Consider the following 17,628-nt stretch of genomic DNA (forward strand, 5'->3'; position numbering starts at 1 on the left):
ATAGATACAAATTCCAATCTGGGAACAACCCCCGACATTGTTGGGAGTGTGGAGATTTAGGGCATCTGGCCCGAACATGCCCCAAGGCATTACCTGAATCAGGGAACTCATCTTTAAACTGACTGATCCTGCTGTTGAGGGCCAAACAGTGGGGGTTATTGAAAAAGGTCCCATGAACAGATTTGGGAAAGTAGCTGGGGAATGCCCCTATGTTATGGCAATAATAGGAGGACAAAAAGTTAACTGTTTAATTGATACTGGCTCACAAGTTTCTACAATGACACTAGACTATTTCTCTGAACACTTACCAGGGACAGCTACCAGCCTTTTGCCAAATATTAAACTAAGAGCTGCTAATAATCTACCAATTCCAGTGGCAGGGCTTATCTGGTGCGATGTAACAATTTTTGGGCAACAATTGCAGAACAAAGGTATTATTCTAGTGCAGGATGCAACTCCATCTGATGTGCCAGTTGTCTTGGGTATGAATATTCTGCAAGATATAGATAGTATCCTCTTCAAAAATCATGGCCATCAGTACTGGCAGCTGGTGACCAAACATGTTCCAGAACAACAGTTATTACATCGACTTAAAAAATCTTGCAGCCAGCAGCAGTGCCTACAGAACTCTACAGGTAAAATTGGAGTAGTGCGAACCCCCTTCAGAAAAATCATAGAAATTCCTTCAAGACATGAATTGGTTATTCCACTGCAGGTAGGAAGTTATAGAGTATTGCGCCAGGCAGTGGTTATGGTGGAACCATCAAATCTATCAGCAATAAAAGGGGAAGTGGTAGTAGCTCGTTCGCTTAATACAGTAAAAGATGGAAAGGTGTTTGTCCGTTTGACAAATTTGGGTGAAGGAACTGTTCGTTTACCACGTAACATCATAATTGCTGAAGTACATCCAATTATACCCCACCAAATTGTGATAGAGGAAGGACCAACCTTGGAAGCATGGACTCTTCAGCAACTATTAGAAACTGCTGATAATGTTGGTTTTGATTCCAGCAGTAATCTGACTGAACAAGAAATAGAGCACATAATTAAGGATGTTAAAATTCAAGAGAACATCTTGGAACCTAATAAGCTACAGGCAGTAAATGAACTACTGCGGCAGAATATCTCTATTTTCTCCAGACATGATGATGATTACGGATTTACAACAGCCATAACTCATCCTATTCATACTTCTGAGGCTGCCCCTATTCGGGAGCGATATCGACACATTCCCCCTCCTCTATATCAAGAAGTAAAAGTTCTTATTAAGAAAATGTTGGACACCCATGTAATCCGAGAAAGTAAAAGTCCATGGGCGGCACCAATTGTTTTAGTGAGAAAGAAAGATGGGAGTTTGCGCTTCTGTGTCGACTATCGGAAATTAAATTCATGTACTCATAGGGATGCATACCCCCTTCCTAGAGTGGACGAATCTCTGATGGCCCTCTCTCAAGCTCAGTACTTTTCCACACTTGATTTGGCCAGTGGTTACTGGCAGGTAGCAGTAAAAGAGGATGATAAAGAAAAGACAGCCTTTGTGACCCCCATGGGGCTTTATGAATTCAATAGAATGCCTTTTGGATTAACAAATGCTCCAGGCACATTCCAGAGGCTCATGGAACGATGCCTTGGGGATCAGAATTTTGAATCTGTTTTAATCTATTTGGATGATATTATCATCTTTTCAAAAAGCTTTGATGAACATTTGGAGCACCTAAAAAAGGTTTTCCATAGGCTTCACCAATATGGTCTAAAATTAAAACCACGGAAATGTCACCTGTTTCAAACCAAGATAGCCTATCTGGGTCATGTAGTCAGTGCTCAAGGGGTTACCCCAGATCCAGAAAAAGTACGAGCAGTTCAAGAGTGGATGATACCCAAGACTGTGACTGAATTGAGGTCATTTCTAGGATTGGTGGGATATTATCGACGTTTTATAAAGCATTTTGCCCAGATTGCTGCCCCTTTGCACCAATTATTATGTGGATATCCTGGAACTAATAAGAAGAACCAAAAGGTAGTAGATATTTCTGCTGAATGGAAGGAGACACAACAAAAATCCTTCCTTGCTCTGAAACAAGAATTAGTTTCAGCTCCAGTTCTAGCATATGCCAACTATCACTTACCATTCTTGGTGTATACAGATGGAAGTCTTCAGGGATTGGGTGCAGTACTATCTCAAAAACAGGATGGACAAGAAAGGGTTATTGCCTATGCCAGTCGCAGTTTAAGGCCATCAGAGCGCAATGCTGAAAACTACAGTTCTTTTAAGCTTGAACTATTAGCGGTAGTATGGGCTGTAACGGAGAAATTTTCTGAATACTTAATTAACAGCACATTTGAGGTTTTGACAGACAATAACCCATTAGCTTATTTGCAAACTGCCAAGCTAGGGGCTTTAGAACAACGCTGGGTAGCTCGTTTAGCTAGATTCAATTTTGTAATAAAATATCGTCCAGGAAAGAGCAATACCAATGCAGATGCTTTGTCTCGACACCCGTGTGATACACCTGTTGGAGAACTTGATGTTGAAAGAGAATGTATTGAGTTACCCCCAGTCAATGCTCCCGCATATTACCTTGGTACCACATGTTTTATACAAAATACCCATTCTACGTCTGAGATGCATACCCAAGCAGAATGGAGGAAACTACAATTTCAGGATGAAAATATATGCAAGATAAGAGCATTCCTTCAAAATAGAAAAAAACCTTCCAGAAGAGAGAGAATTAAGCTTTCGCATGAAGGTCAGGCCTTACTTAGACAATGGGATAGACTCTATGAACATCATGGTATCTTGTATAGGAAGTACTATGACATCAGGAATCAGCAAGAAGTTTGGCAACTTGTTCTACCTAAGCAAGAGGTAACCAGTATATTGACTCTTCTGCATAATATACATGGGCATCTAGGAACTGAAAAGATTACAGAGCAGGCAGCCAGATACTATTACTATCCCAATCTGGGTCGCTGTGTAGATGAGGTCTGCCGTAAATGTCCTACTTGTGCAATTCACAAAAGCCCAGAGCAGAAGGCTCAGATAGTACCAATTGTTTCTAATTCACCACTTGACCTAGTTGCCATGGACTATCTGACCATACAAGAGTCACCAGGTGGATATCGATACGCTCTTGTTTTAACCGACCATTTCAGCAAGCTAGCAGTTGTAATCCCCACCAAAGATCAAACGGCTGTAACTACAGCACAGATCTTATGGAAAGATTTCATTCAGGTTTATGGATGTCCCCGTAGGTTCCATTCAGACCAGGGTCCTGCATTTGAATCAAAATTAATTGAAGAACTATGTTGTCTCTATCAGATTCGTAAATCACGCACTACTCCCTATCACCCTGAAGGGAATGGAATCTGTGAGCGTTTTAATAGAACACTCTTGGGAATGCTGAGGACATTAGAGGAACAGCATCAGGAGAGATGGCCTGATTATGTCAAAGAACTTTGCTGGATCTATAATAACACCATTCATAGAACAACTGGATATACCCCATTTTTTATGATGTTTGGTAGAAATGGGCGAACTCCAATTGACTTGCTTCTAGATAGACCAGAACCAGAATGCCATGTTGTCCCTAATACGTGGGTGCAACTCCACAAACAAAAATTAGAGGAAGCACATAGGGTGGTGGCTCAAACATTACAGAAACACAGCTGGGATGCCCACAGCAAAAAGCGGGCACCGCCTCTTCGTGTGGGTGATAGAGTATTAGTCCGTAATAAAGCTGAGCAACGCAAGGGAAAGCTTGTGCCTAAATGGGAGAAGGAACCATATGTAATAGTTCGACAACCTGATGTAAGAATACCCATTTTTGAAATCCAGTCTGAGGTCAGATGTGGACCAAAAAGAATGGTCCATCGCAATCTTTTAAGACCATGTATCTTTACACCAGAAACTACATCTGAACCAATCACAACTTCACATGATACACAGCCGAGTAAAGTACCTGTCCTCTGGTATGGTATACCTATGACTCCGGCTGATCAGGATTATTCACCTTCTTTTGAAAGGAGTTGGGGAACAGATTCAGCAGGTGTAGAAGGAACAGCATCTTCTCAATGGAGTGAAGAGCCAACTGATTTATTTAGCCAAACAGAAAGCAGAGATACTAACTATAACATAACAGACATGAGCCAACCCAATGAAAATGAAAACCGATACCCTGAAAGAAGCACCAGAGGTCAATTGCCTCTCAGATACCAGGATTGAGCTGTTTGTTCCTTGTAGAGGACTACAAAGGAAAACAAGGGAGGAATGTAAGGGGTAGGTTGTGTTACTCATGCCAAACATAAAGCAAATAGTATGTATCTGTATGTAACCATTGTATATTTACCTTTTAAATCTGTTTGATAAAGCTACTGTACATAAGGAAAATGTCAGTATTGTAGTCAGAAATGGTGTATATTTTAACATGCAATGTTAAGCAGACATTATAAGTTATTTGTGACATATTTTCATTTTCTAATGCCTAGTAAAGAACAGCAGTGGGTAATGGCAGATATATTTCAGAGCCTTAATCCAGGAAATGTACTGAATAATGTACTGTATAACATGCCATCCTATAAAATGCAAACTGAACATTGGGAAGAGCAGTATTAGTGCTGTGGAGGCTGCATGTGATCAGCAGATGAGAGGCACATGGACAGACTGAGGACCAGCACATGCAAAGGAAGTGATACAGCAGTGACTGGAGACCTGAGAGGGTATAAAAGGAGTTACAGGTACCTGAGAGAGGGACTGTCTGGACCAGGTAGCAGGACTGCAGCAGTGCAAAGACAAGCAAACAAGTTTCTGTGCAGGGAAAGGAGCAGAGCCGGAATAGCTGAGCAGCAGAATTGAACTGCATTGGTAAAAGAGCTGAGAGGCCTCCAGCACCAGAAGCAGGCAATGGACAGAGGATTATTTCAGGCAGCTGTGGAATACTAATCCTGATGGGTCCAGATAATAGGTGAGCAACTGTACCAGCTTGTACCCCAAGTCTTCACATTATCAAGGAATCATTAACCCTTGTTGTCCAATGAGATAAAGGTTTCTTCTAATCTCTTTTGCATGCATGCATTTTAGTCAGTTCTGGCCAGAACTTTGAACTGTCCTCCCAGCAGCATCCTTTCCTTTTCTTCTCAGATGGCCCCATCTTGGAACCAGTTAATGTGCCAATTACCCAGAGACAAGTTTAGCAATTCTTTTGCCAAAGTCTTCAATGGACACTAAAGTTTGCTAGGCACTAGGTTTAAGAACTCATTGTGGACACCACACTTATTAAGTGCCTCCTTCTGTCACAAAGACTGCCACAAACCCCTGCTGTTCTCATCTCATAACCGGAACCTCTTACAACCATTCGATTCAGGTCCCGCAACCCAAGTGACTGTACTAAGTGGGCTCCTGGGTGATGATGCAAATATATAATCCAGTATTTAATGCAGTTTGTCCTCTTATATTAAAGTTGTAGGCACAGGTTCTGTTAAGATATTTTAGGATTACTTTGTATTATTAAAATGTTGAACATTGTTATATGTTAATGAAAGAAAAGGGGTTATCTATAATTCTTCCTAAGTGAAATAAGAAATAGAAGCTAACTGCTATTCCGTGAGTTATTAAGCATGTTATGTATTGTGTCTATATAGTATATGGCTATATCAAGTAATATTATATGCACACTGTTCAGACACTGCTGTGAATGTTAACAGTGGAGGTTATGTCTGTTGGCTACATAAGTAAAATGGTAATTGTTTTTTTTGTAAAACCAGTAAACTGCAGTTAAGCTTCCAGTGTTGTTCTTTATTTTTGGTATCACCAATCATTTGGTAAATCAGCAACTGTGAACCTAACAGGGATTCTTCCAACTCCATATTTGCTATAAGGAGAAGCAACATATAAAAGACAATATAAGGCTAATACATTTGACAAAGAAGTAAAGCATATTTGGTGGTGACATAGTCCTTACATCCTTACAGTGATTGTTACCAAGTGAAAGAGAAACAGAGCCACCAAGTGCTCCAGAATTTAGGGGTCACTTACCTCTGCAATCATGATGTGTAAATTACAATTTATCAATGCAATCGCCATGTTCTTTAGCCACAATGCAACATTTCTCCCAGATTTCCACCATTGTTGCCGTCACCAGGGAAGTTGCTCCGGACTCAATTGCGTGTAAAATATATAATGAAGTAATAGAATTTTTAATGAATCAGATAAAAATTGAGCATAGGACTGGCCAGATATGGGATGACTTTGATGTAGTTGGCCAGCTTAAATATATTGCAATATATGGACAAACAATCCCTGTTTTGTTTAAAGGGTAAGGCATTTTTAATAGCTCAATGTACAATATGTCTCACCTTTTTACTTTGTCTAATTGCATCTAATACATCAAACTTAACACAAATACGTAAGTCAAGACTGGTGTTTGTGGTGACATTTGAGACCTATTGACCCAAGGCGCTGTGTAAACCCTTGGATTTGGCAGAGGATAGTAGTGGAGCCAACCACAACTATATGGAACTGTATGTTGATGCAAGTGCCTTTAATAAATGGGCATACCCTAACATCTCTTTAAAGAGGTGGTTCACCTTAAGTTAACTTTTATAATGTTATAGGATGGCCATTTCTAAGCAACCTTTATACTGGTCTTCATTATTTTTACTAGTTTTTTAATTATTTGCCCTTTTCTTCGGACTCTTTCCAGCTTTCACTGTCACTGACCCCAACTAAAAAAACAAATGCTCTGTAAAGCATCAAACATATTGTTATTTCTGCTTTTGATTACTCGTCTTTCTATTCAGGTCTCTCCTATTCTTGTTCCAGTCTATGCCAATCCATGCATGGTTGCTAGGGTAATTTGGACCCTAGCATCCAGATTGCTGAAATTCCAAACTGGAGAGCTGCTAAATAAAAAGCTAAATAACTCAAAAACTACAAATAATACAAGTCTCGGAATATCAATCTTTTCATCATACCAAACGTTAACTCCAAGGTGAACAAACCCTTTAAAAAGCAGCAACATATCTTTTAGAAGTCTACCATAATTCCGAAATGACTGATCATTGATAGGTGAGTATACATACATACATACATAATAAAAGACTGATTAACTCTTACAAGCTACTCGTTTCCCTATGAATATGATTAGTGATGGGCGAATTTATACGCCAGGCTTGAATTTGCGCGATTCACCGCTGGCGAATAAATTCACGAAACGGACACAAAAATTCGCTGGCAAAAATTCACCTGCGTCGGCATCCAAAAAAACGGACATTGGAATCCAAAAAACGGACGCCAGCGTCATAAACGGACCAGCGCCATTTTTGTGAATTTTTCGCCGTTTTGCGAATTTCACGGGAAATTCGCTCATTTTTCGCCACAAATTCGCCCAGGAGTCAATTTCACATTAAAATACAATATCAAGGAACTTATTTATCAGTGCTCTTCATTTAGCAGGTGTGAGTGCATCTGCCTCAACAGACAGCAACATCCTTTTTTTTTTTATTTCCTTTTCACATTGCAATTTCCTCTTCTGTTGCACATCATCATAAAGCATCATTAAAACTGACTCCATCCATAAACTAAAGACTTCTGGGAAATGTTTCAAATGCTGGATATAAACTACATATTTTACAATTCCCATAAATAGGGAGCACAGAGTTTATGAAAAGGAGCCTGTGTTCCCATAATCAGTCCTCCGGGATTCCAACAAGGATACAGCCATTCCTTCCTACTCCTCAAACAGGATCCTCACTCACTAATATACCAGGTAAATAGAAACTTTTATGTGTTAATTGATTTGGCTTAATGTTTTGATTCCCATAATAAATGTAAAATTTTAATTTGAATGCTGGGATTTGTCGTGCAGCAACACTACGTAACAAAAACAGATTTAATAACCATGTTATTTCTAAACTGATCTTTGATTTTGCTTTAAATACTTTCATATTTTTTTAGTCTTGAAATTAGTTTATCGTTGTTCTTGAGATTAGCTCATATAAAGCAATGAAACACAGTCATAGGGAATGAGCCTTAGGGCTCTTACTGACAAGCGTTTTTACCTGCGCTCCCCTGCGTTCTGTTTTTCTGCGTTCAGCCGCAGGGGAGCGCAGGAATAGACGCATTACATTTTTTCCCAATGGGGCTGTACTCACACAGGCGCATGTAGGCGCCGAACGCAGGTTGAGACGCAACATGCTGCATTTTTCCTGCGTTCGGCGCCTACACGCGCCTGTGTGAGTACAGCCCCATTGGAAAAAATGTATTGCGTCTATTCCTGCGCTCCCCTGCAGCTGAACGCAGAAAAACGGAACGCAGGGGAGCGCAGGTAAAAACGCTCGTCAGTAAGAGCCCTTATAAATGCCTTCAAGAGCCAAGGTATGTGAATGTCCCATTAATGAATAGTGTAGTGCTTGGGACTTGTAGCCAAGTGTCGCCATGAAAATGCCGCCTATAGGCTCCAATGGATGGAAAAAATTGTATCAAAAAAATGCATTTCTGTGAATTTACGGCAAAGTGAAACTTCTTGGGAGATGGTTAATGCCTTTCACCAGTGGGAACCTTCATTGATCTCCTTTGATAATATATTGCAGACCCAACAAGAAAGTAACACAATTTTAGATGTACAAACTTTTTAGAAAAGCGTCGCTGCAACTTATTAAGTGGGACAGATTTTATTTTCCAGGGTCAAACACAGAAGGAAAATAGAAAGTCTTTAAAATGCCTGTCTGTATAGTCCCCTTGTGAACAAGCAAAGAGGAAAAAAAGGAAAATAATGAATTCATAATTTAATGGAAAGGTTAGCATTACGGTTGGAAAGAATTAACATGCATTTTATTAAAACATAGTTATGTCAATCTAACATACATGAAAAGGACATTGCTGTAAAGAGTAAAACAAATCCTAAATCCTGTTATATATAGTAAGGAAAATGGTTTATTTTGATTCATTCCAGGGATCTTAAGTTAAAAAAAAAAAAAAAATTTCAGTTTCCCAGCATTTAATAAATCACCAAGTAAGAAACATTTTGTGACGTTTCTTTCACAATAATTTACTCTATTTTAAACTGTTTCCTGTTCACATAAAATGATAAAAATAAGCACAGCTCAGTGAACCAATTACAATTTACAAGTAGAGCAGCCAACAATTGTTTAGAGATTTTGGGGCACATTTACTAATTGTCGAATATCGAGGGTTAATTAACCCTCGATATTCGACCCTCGAAGTTAAATCCTTCGACTTCGAATATCGAAGTCGAAGGATTTATCGCTATTCCTTTGATTGAAGGAATAATCGTTCGATCGAACGATTAAATCCTTCGAATCGAACGATTCGAAGGATTTTAATCCATCAATCAAACGATTTTCCTTCTATCGAACGATTTTTAGTTTGAATCGTTCGATTCGAAGTCGAAGGTCGAAGTAGCCAAAAAAAACTTCGAAATTAAAAGTATTTTTTATTCTATTCCTTCACTCGAGCTGAGTAAATGTGCCCCTTAACTGTATGTAAATAGCTGTTGGGTCAGAAAACAGAGAGATTGGAATAAATTGGAGAATGGGGCTGCAACTGGCAAATGAGGTTCAACAAAATATCATGTGCCCAAATAATATGAGTGCTAAATGAGAGTGTGTTGGGGGCCTCTTTAACTAAGAAGGATGGATAAAAAACTATAATTAATAAAATACTCACTTGTATATAGATATGGTCATAACTCAAGGGAGGAAAACAGATTTTTTCTCAATAAATCTCCCATGTGAGGCCTCATCTGGAGTATACAGTGCAGATTTGGACTCCAGTCCTTTAGAAGAATATAAATGAGTTGGAGAGAGTGCAGAGACTAAGTGCAACTAAACTGGTTATGTAGATGCAAGAATTAGGGGCACATTTACTTAGCTCTAGTGAAGAATTTCGAAGTATTTTTTTGGCTACTTCAACCTTCGAATCGAATGATTCAAACTAAAAATCGTTTGACTATTCGACCATTCGATAGTCGAAGTACTGTCTCTTTAAAAAAACTTTGACCAACTACTTCGCCACCTAAAACCTACCGAGCATCAATGTTAGCCTATGGGGAAGGTCCCCATTTGTGATCGAAGGAAAATTGTTCGATCGATGGATTGAAATCCTTTGAATCGTTCGATTTTTCCTTCGATCGTTCGATTGAAAGAATTGCGGTAAATCCTTCGACTTCAGATTTAACTTTGATGGCCGAATATCGAGGGTTAATTAACCCTCAATATTTGACCCATAGTAAATGTGCCCCTTAAATAGTGATGGGCGAATTTATTCGCCAGGCACGAATTTGCGGCAAATTTGCGCGATTCGCCGCCAGCGAATAAATTCGAAATGCCGGCGAAAATTCACGGCAAAAATGGGCGCCGGCGTAAAAAAACGGGCGCCGGCATCAAAAACGAGACGCCGGCGCCATTTCGCGAATTTTTCGCCGTTTAGCGAAAACGCCGCAAATTCGCCCATCACTACCCTTAAAGTCTGTCAAGATTGGACCTCTTTTCTCTGGAGAAAAGGCGCTTGTGAGAGGACATGTTTATTGAAGGACTATATAGATCAATAGTGGGGGTGGCAATTGCATTGTTAGCATGACACACCTAATTAATCTTTACCTGCGGAAGCCGGAAAATTATATTAATTGAAAAAACTATATTAAAAAATATTTTTTTTTTCTAGTACAGGTATGGGATCCGTTATCCGGAAACCAGTTATCCAGAAAGTTCTGAATTACAGAAAGGCCGCCTCCCAGAGACTCCATTTTATGCAAATAATTAAACATTTTTTTAAATGATTTCCTTTTTCTCTGTAATAATAAAACAGTGACTTGTACTTGATCCCATCTAAGATATAATTAATCCTTATTGGAAGCAGAACCAGCCTATTGGGTTTATTTAATGTTTACGTTTTCTAGTACAGGTATGGGACCGGTTATCCAGAATGCTCGGGACCTGGGGGTTTCCGGATAACGGATCTTTCTGTAATTTGGGTCTTCATGCCTTAAGTCTTCTAGCAATTCATATAAACATTAAATAAACCCAATAGGCTGATTTTGCTTCCAATAAGGATTAATTATATCTTAGTTGGGATCAAGTACAAGCTACTGTTTTATTATTACAGAGAAAAAGGAAATAATTTTTAAAAAATTTGGATTATTTGGATAAAATGGCGTCTATGGGAGACAGCCATTCGGTAATTCTGAGTTTTCTGGATACCGGATTTCCGGATAAGGGATCCTATACATGTACACTAGGTCCCAAGCATTCTGGATAACAGGTCCCAGATCTGTACCTATAAAAAGTATCCCACCTAAGTTTTCATGTTTTAATTCATGATTGTCTCGAATAGGGTTAGCGGGTTGGAGCCTGGGGCTTGGCAATGTGGTGTTCCCATATTTGGTGTTAGAAGAATACTTAGTTATACTCAGAACTGGATTTAATGTGAAACTGAAACAGGTGACAATGAAGAAATCAAAAGTTAATGCTGAGTGATACAGGGTACAACCTGAAGACAAGTCTGTAAAACAATCCAGTGGTCAGGAGCAGGCAGCAACAAGTCTCTGTATACAGACCAGGTGACAAACCAGGAAATCAAATAAGAAGCATGGGTGGTAGGACTGGGTAACGAGGAGGAACCAGGCAATCAGGAACCAGGCATAGTGGCTAGAGCGCTAAAATGAGTCAATGATCCAGCAATAGTTAGCAGACAGGCATTGGTTAAGTGCTCTTACTGACGAGCGGCTGAAGTTGTGCTCCCCTGCGTTCTGTTTTTCTGCGTTCAGCCGCAGGGGAGCGCAGGAATAGACGCATTACGTTTTTTCCAATGGGGCTGTACTCACACAGGCGCGTGTAGGCGCCAAACGCAGGTTGAGACGCAACATGCTGCATTTTTCCTGCATTCGGCGCCTACACGCGCCTGTGTGACTACAGCTCGTCAGTAAGAGCCCTTATATAGGGGCTAGATTACTAGATCTGGCCTGGCCTTAACAAGAATTAGAGGTGACTGTGAAAGTAGCAGAGAGAGGATATGGTTAATGGGTTGTGCGCCTTTGAGTTAAGTTTTAGGGGCATATTTATTACACTTTGTAAAAAAAAAAGCAGGATAATACACCATACATCAGAAGGCTTCACCTTATAAAAAACGGTTTGAAAGAGTCAAAGGAAGAAGGCAAATAATGAAAAAACAATAAAGAATGAAATTGAAAAGTTGCTTAGAATTGGCCATTCTATACTAAAAGTTAATGTAAAGGTGAACCACCCTTTTAAGTAGAGTATTGGCTGCACTCAGTTCCAAAAGCCCCTAGTGGCTCAAGGGAAAGACACAGCAGCCTGACAATTCACAGGCCAGGGTTTGAAACTTGACGATTCATAAAATCATTGTAATTAATTTAAAGGGATGGGTCACCTTTATGTTAACTTTTAGTATGTTACAGCATGGCTAATTCTAAGCAACTTTTTAATTGGTTTTCATTATTTATTTTGTATAGTTTTTGAATGATATGCCTTCTGCTTCTGCCTCTTTCCAGCTTTCAAATGGGGTTCTCTGACCCCATAAAACAAATGCTCTGTAATGCTACAAATGTATTGTTATTGCTACTTTTTAATATTCATCTTTCTATTCAGGCCTCTCCTATTCATATTAATTTGCACCCTAGCAACCAGATCACTGACATTGCAAACTGTAGAGCTGCTGAATAAAAAGCTAAATAACTCAAAAAGCACTAATAATACAAATCAATTACAAATCTGATCTCAGAATATAACTCAAATATAATAATACATCATACTAAAAGTTAACTCAAAGGTGAACAACCCCTTCGCATTTTTTTTGCAGAGACCTGTCTTCATATTGACGCAAATGAGATTTCTGTTGATAGGTGTCAAAAAATCCAAAATGAGATTCAATTTTCTCTTTTTTTTTTTGTTTTTTTTATGTTTATCTTTGTGGGATAAACATTTTTATAGCTTATACCAATGAATGATTTATGCTTGTGTTTTTATTTATTTTCATTGGTTGCTGTTTATTCACTGGATTTGTCATTGGTTCAGGGCTTGTTTGATGTACTTTTCTCTGATTGGATAAAGTCTTGTGTGATGTATTCTATGTTGATTGGTCAACCCCCCTTTAAAAAGGGTGTACAGGGATCTGGCCATTAGACTATGAGTAAGGGCCCATTTGGCATGAAACGCGTTCACATGTCCTAATTTTTTATAATTACTTATAATTACTTATAATTACTGGCTACTGCATTACTAGTATTGGGTCTATTCTAGTTTACATTGTAATTTCCAAATTTTGTCAACTCTTGGACTTGGGGTCTTTTTTTCAATGAGACCACATTATTATTATTTTTCCTTTAGACTATGTTATATCACTTGATTGTAGGAGCAGGGCTACACACCATTTATTCTATTTAATTCAATGTTCTCCGAAAAAACACGTAAACATTTTCAAGCGGGTTAATGTAAATCCTTTGTTAATATGTCCCACATTCCAAAGCCTATTTGGAGAGATATGATGTTTTGAAATTCACAGTTCATTTTTTTTTTATTTAGGAACATGGAGATGCGAGTTCTTTGGCTTTTGCTCATTGCTGGATCCATGGCACGAGAAGGTAAATAAAAAAAAACAGCAAATCCTCCCAGTTATAAACACAAAGGGGCAGATTTAATCAAGGGCCGAATTTGAAAAACTTCAAAATCCGAATTCAAAAAGACCAACTGAAATAAAGTTGAAGTTTTATTTTGGTCTAATCAATCATATCGAAGTAACAGATTGAATTCGTTTCTAAGTTTTCCAAAAAAAACCTTTGATTTTTCAAAGTCCACCAATTGACTCCAGATAGGTTCTAGGAGGTCCCTCATAGGCTAAAACAGCAATTCGACAGGTTTTAGATGGCGAATGGTCGAAGTCGAATTTTTAAAGAATTTTTCAAAATTCTATTTTTTTTTTTGAATTTGAACTATTCCCTAGTCGAAGTACACAAAAAAAGACCGAAATTCGAATTTTTTAAATTCAGATTTTCCCTTCTACCTTTGATAAATCTGCCCCTTAGTGTCAGTATCGCTTTAAAAGCAAACGTAATTGATGGTGACTTTATACAAACTAGAACAAAAAAGGAGGGTTGTGGGTGCACTCCTAAGGCCAAATAAAAACATATTTAAGTACAATAATCCCCTGTCTAAATAATTCAATGAATATGCAAGTGCATGTATTTAAAAAAGAAAAACAGGTTTTTTGTTACAAAGTTATGATCATAAAGTTGATAAGCCACCATACCACGTCAAGGTAAAACCCCATACGGTGGTCCCTAACTTGTGTACCTGTAATCAAAATATAAAAGGTCACCTGGCTTTCCAGATAACTGATCTTTTTGTAATTTGGATCTTTATACCTTGAGTCTACTAGAAAATCATATAAACATTAAATAAACCCAATAGGCTGGTTTTGCTTCCAATAAGGATTAATTATATTTTAGTTGGGATTAGATTTGATTAGATTGTCACAGAAAAAAAAGAAATCATTTTTAAAAAATCTGGGTTATTTGGAGACGGTCTTTCTGTAATTCGGAACTTTCTGGATAGCTGGTTTGCGTATATGTATCCTATACCGGTACTACAAAAAGAATGCCTAAAAAATAACTTGAAATCCGAGCCTATACTTTGAATTGTTTTTTTTTATTATTTAACATTGAGGGGCATATTTATCAAGGGTCAAATTTCGAATTTAAAAAAATTTTGAAATTCGAATTCAAAAAGACCAACCGAAATTCAGTTTTTTGGTCGAATAGGTCCGTTTTTGATTGAATAGGTCCGTATTTTTTTTCCCAAAATAAACTTAGATTATTCAAAGTCCACCAATTGACTCCAAATGGGATCTAGGAGGTCCCCCATAGTCTACAACAGCAATTCGGCAGGTTTTAAATGGCGAATGGTTGAATTCGAATTTTTAAAGAGACGGTACATGAAACGTTTCGAAATTGGAATTGTTGAATTTTTTGCAAATTCTAATCGAATTTGGACTATTCCCTAGTCGAGGTACACAAAAATAGTTTGAAATTCGATTTTTTTCATTCGAAAATTCACCTTGACCTTTGATAAATCTGCCCCTTCATTTTTCTCGTTTTGGAATTTACCCTGCTTGTTTTCCACTTTGGCCGAAGCTTTCTGTAAGTGTATTTTTCTTGTTTGGCTCCTCTCTAGACATGGATAGAAGTGTCTTCCTCTTCCCCAGAAGTTCTGTTGCTGATTATGTGGTTCTGACCCCAATGGTGACTGAGCCTTTAGATAAACTCACCGTTTGCTTGAGGAGCTACTCAACTGGCAGAAGATATGCTTTTTTTAATGTGGGCACCCCAAACTCACAGATAAAAATGTCTCTTGTCCTCCAGTCCATGTCGTGTCACTCAGAATTGCCGTACTGTTTCTCCAGCATCGTTATAAACAATACGCAGGTGTCCATTCCTGAAAAGGCTGATTCTCTGGAGTGGAATCACATCTGTGTGACCTGGGACTCTGACACTGGAGTTCTACAGCTTTGGGTTAATGGAAAAGTCTCCCCTCGCACAGTACTGAAGGAAGGCTTTTCTATTGATCTCCAGGACGGTATCACCCTGGGTCAGAAGAAGGATCCTTTTTATAATACGTGGGATTCACAAATTTCATTTCAAGGGGAAATAAGTGATGTCCATATGTGGAATTGGGTTTTGTCTCCTGTGAACATAAGGAAGGTTCTGCTAAATAAATGGTTTAGACATGGGAATGTCATTAGCTGGAGGTCGCTGAACTACACTATTAATGGAAATGTCACTGTTCAACCCAAACTCCAGAGTAAACATGGCAGTGAGTCTGGCAGCTCACACCATCCACGGCTGTTTCAATAAAATATAGGGCCTAAAGACAAAGTGAAACTGGGCCCCCCCAAAAAAACACTTTGCATGGTGCAGTGGCAAAAGTTTCAGGCCATGACTCCTTTAGCCACAATCATCCATGCGTGCCAGTAAAATCAGAACAGAAAAGAGACAATGGACACATTAACCCAGAACATGACAATAAGATAACTGGGGAAAATGGAGAATGAGCACATTAACCACAGAGTTGCCAGTAAAATCATTGCAGAAAAATCTATACTGAACACTACATATACTAACCCAGACTTTTCATCTCTCCTTATCTTCCCATGCTTCTTGTCTCTTGCTTCTTCTGCTGAGTGGAAAACTCCTGCTAAACTATTAAAGATGGCCGTTTGTTTCACTGTGAAATCCCCAGCAATCTTTACTCCCCCACAAGGCTTTAAAGCTGTTTTGGGTGTCAGGGATCACTCAGCCTTGTCCTTGAGCCGACCCTGGCACCGTTAGTGCTCTATGGAAAAACGGGTTTGATACAACTGGTGGAATGATTTCTTCCCAACGAATGATTGTGAGCCATGAACTGTTTCTGGAAAGAAGAGCTTATTTAGTCTTAACCATTGCTGATGTTTGGGATGAAGAGACCCCTGGTTCATCTGGTGTGTGTGGGTGGGGATTTCATAAATCAAATATGTCCTACAGAAACCCTCTAAATGTCCCAGCATCCCACCAACAACTAGAAGGCTGGAGTATGGCCATGCCTGATGAATGTCTGAATGCCTGAACTTTTTATCCCCGTTAAAGAAGAATTCAACCCCTATTTAAAAAAAACCCTGCCCCCCTTCCCTACATAGACCCCCTCCCTCCTCCCCCCAAACCTAGCTGCTACCCCAGGTAAATGTCCCTAGCTTTTTACTTACCCCTTGGTGCAGATTCAGGGATCGGAGGTCACAGCAGCCATCTTCCGGGTCTTCGGTAATCTCAGAATGTGTGCAGCGTATTTCCCGCAATTTCCCGGTTAGCGTCAACTGCGCATGCGCCGAAATAAACGGAAATTGCTGAAGCGCCGGAAGAAGACACAAGATTACCAAAAACCTGGACGATGGATGGCGTGAACTCCGAGCCCTGAATCTGCACCGAGGGGTAAGTAAAGACTTACGGGAATTTTGCCCGGGGTAGGATGGGGGGGAGGAAGGAGGGGGGTCTATGTAGGGTAGGTTTTTTTTTTAATAACGGGTTGAATTCTTCTTTAAGAATCACTTTGATTCTGGGGCCAAATGCCCTCCCTCATCATTAGTCTCCAACCAGTGACTCATGAGCAACTTGTTGCTCATCAATCCCTTGGATGTTGCTTCTCAGTGGCCTCAAAGCAGCTGCTTATTGTTGAATTCCTGGCTTGGAGGCAAGTTTTGGCTGCATAAAAACCTGGTGTACTGCCAAGTAGAACCTCCTGTAGGTCTACATAGGATCTTCCGAATAGCCAATCACAGCCCTTATTGGGCATGCCCTGGGACTTTCTTCATGCTTGTGTTGCTCCCCAACTTTTTTTACATTTGAATGTGGCTCATGGGTAAAAAAAAAAAAAAAAAGGCTGGGGAACCCTGCTTTAGATATTTGTGAAGTCAGCATCTAACTAATTTACATAGTTACATAGTTAAATCAGGTTGAAAAAAGACAAAGTCCATCAAATTCAATCCCTCCAAATGAAAACCCAGCATCCATACACACACCCCTCCCTACTTTCCCATAAATTCTATATACCCATATCTATACTTACTATAGA

At 39.2% G+C, this 17,628-nt stretch overlaps 1 protein-coding gene across 1 annotated transcript; it reads left to right on the top strand.

Moving 5' to 3' along the window:
* Positions 1-7,650: 7,650 nt before the first annotated feature.
* Positions 7,651-16,717, top strand: LOC108699574 (C-reactive protein-like). Its single transcript, XM_018231659.2, has 3 exons — positions 7,651-7,763; positions 13,555-13,613; positions 15,202-16,717. Exons 2-3 carry the CDS (start codon positions 13,559-13,561, stop codon positions 15,879-15,881), a joined length of 735 nt encoding a protein of 244 aa, XP_018087148.1. The 5' UTR covers positions 7,651-7,763; positions 13,555-13,558; the 3' UTR covers positions 15,882-16,717.
* Positions 16,718-17,628: the final 911 nt, after the last annotated feature.

The sequence above is a fragment of the Xenopus laevis genome, chromosome 8L (genome assembly GCF_017654675.1).
Source record: "Xenopus laevis strain J_2021 chromosome 8L, Xenopus_laevis_v10.1, whole genome shotgun sequence".
Taxonomy (NCBI): domain Eukaryota; kingdom Metazoa; phylum Chordata; class Amphibia; order Anura; family Pipidae; genus Xenopus; species Xenopus laevis.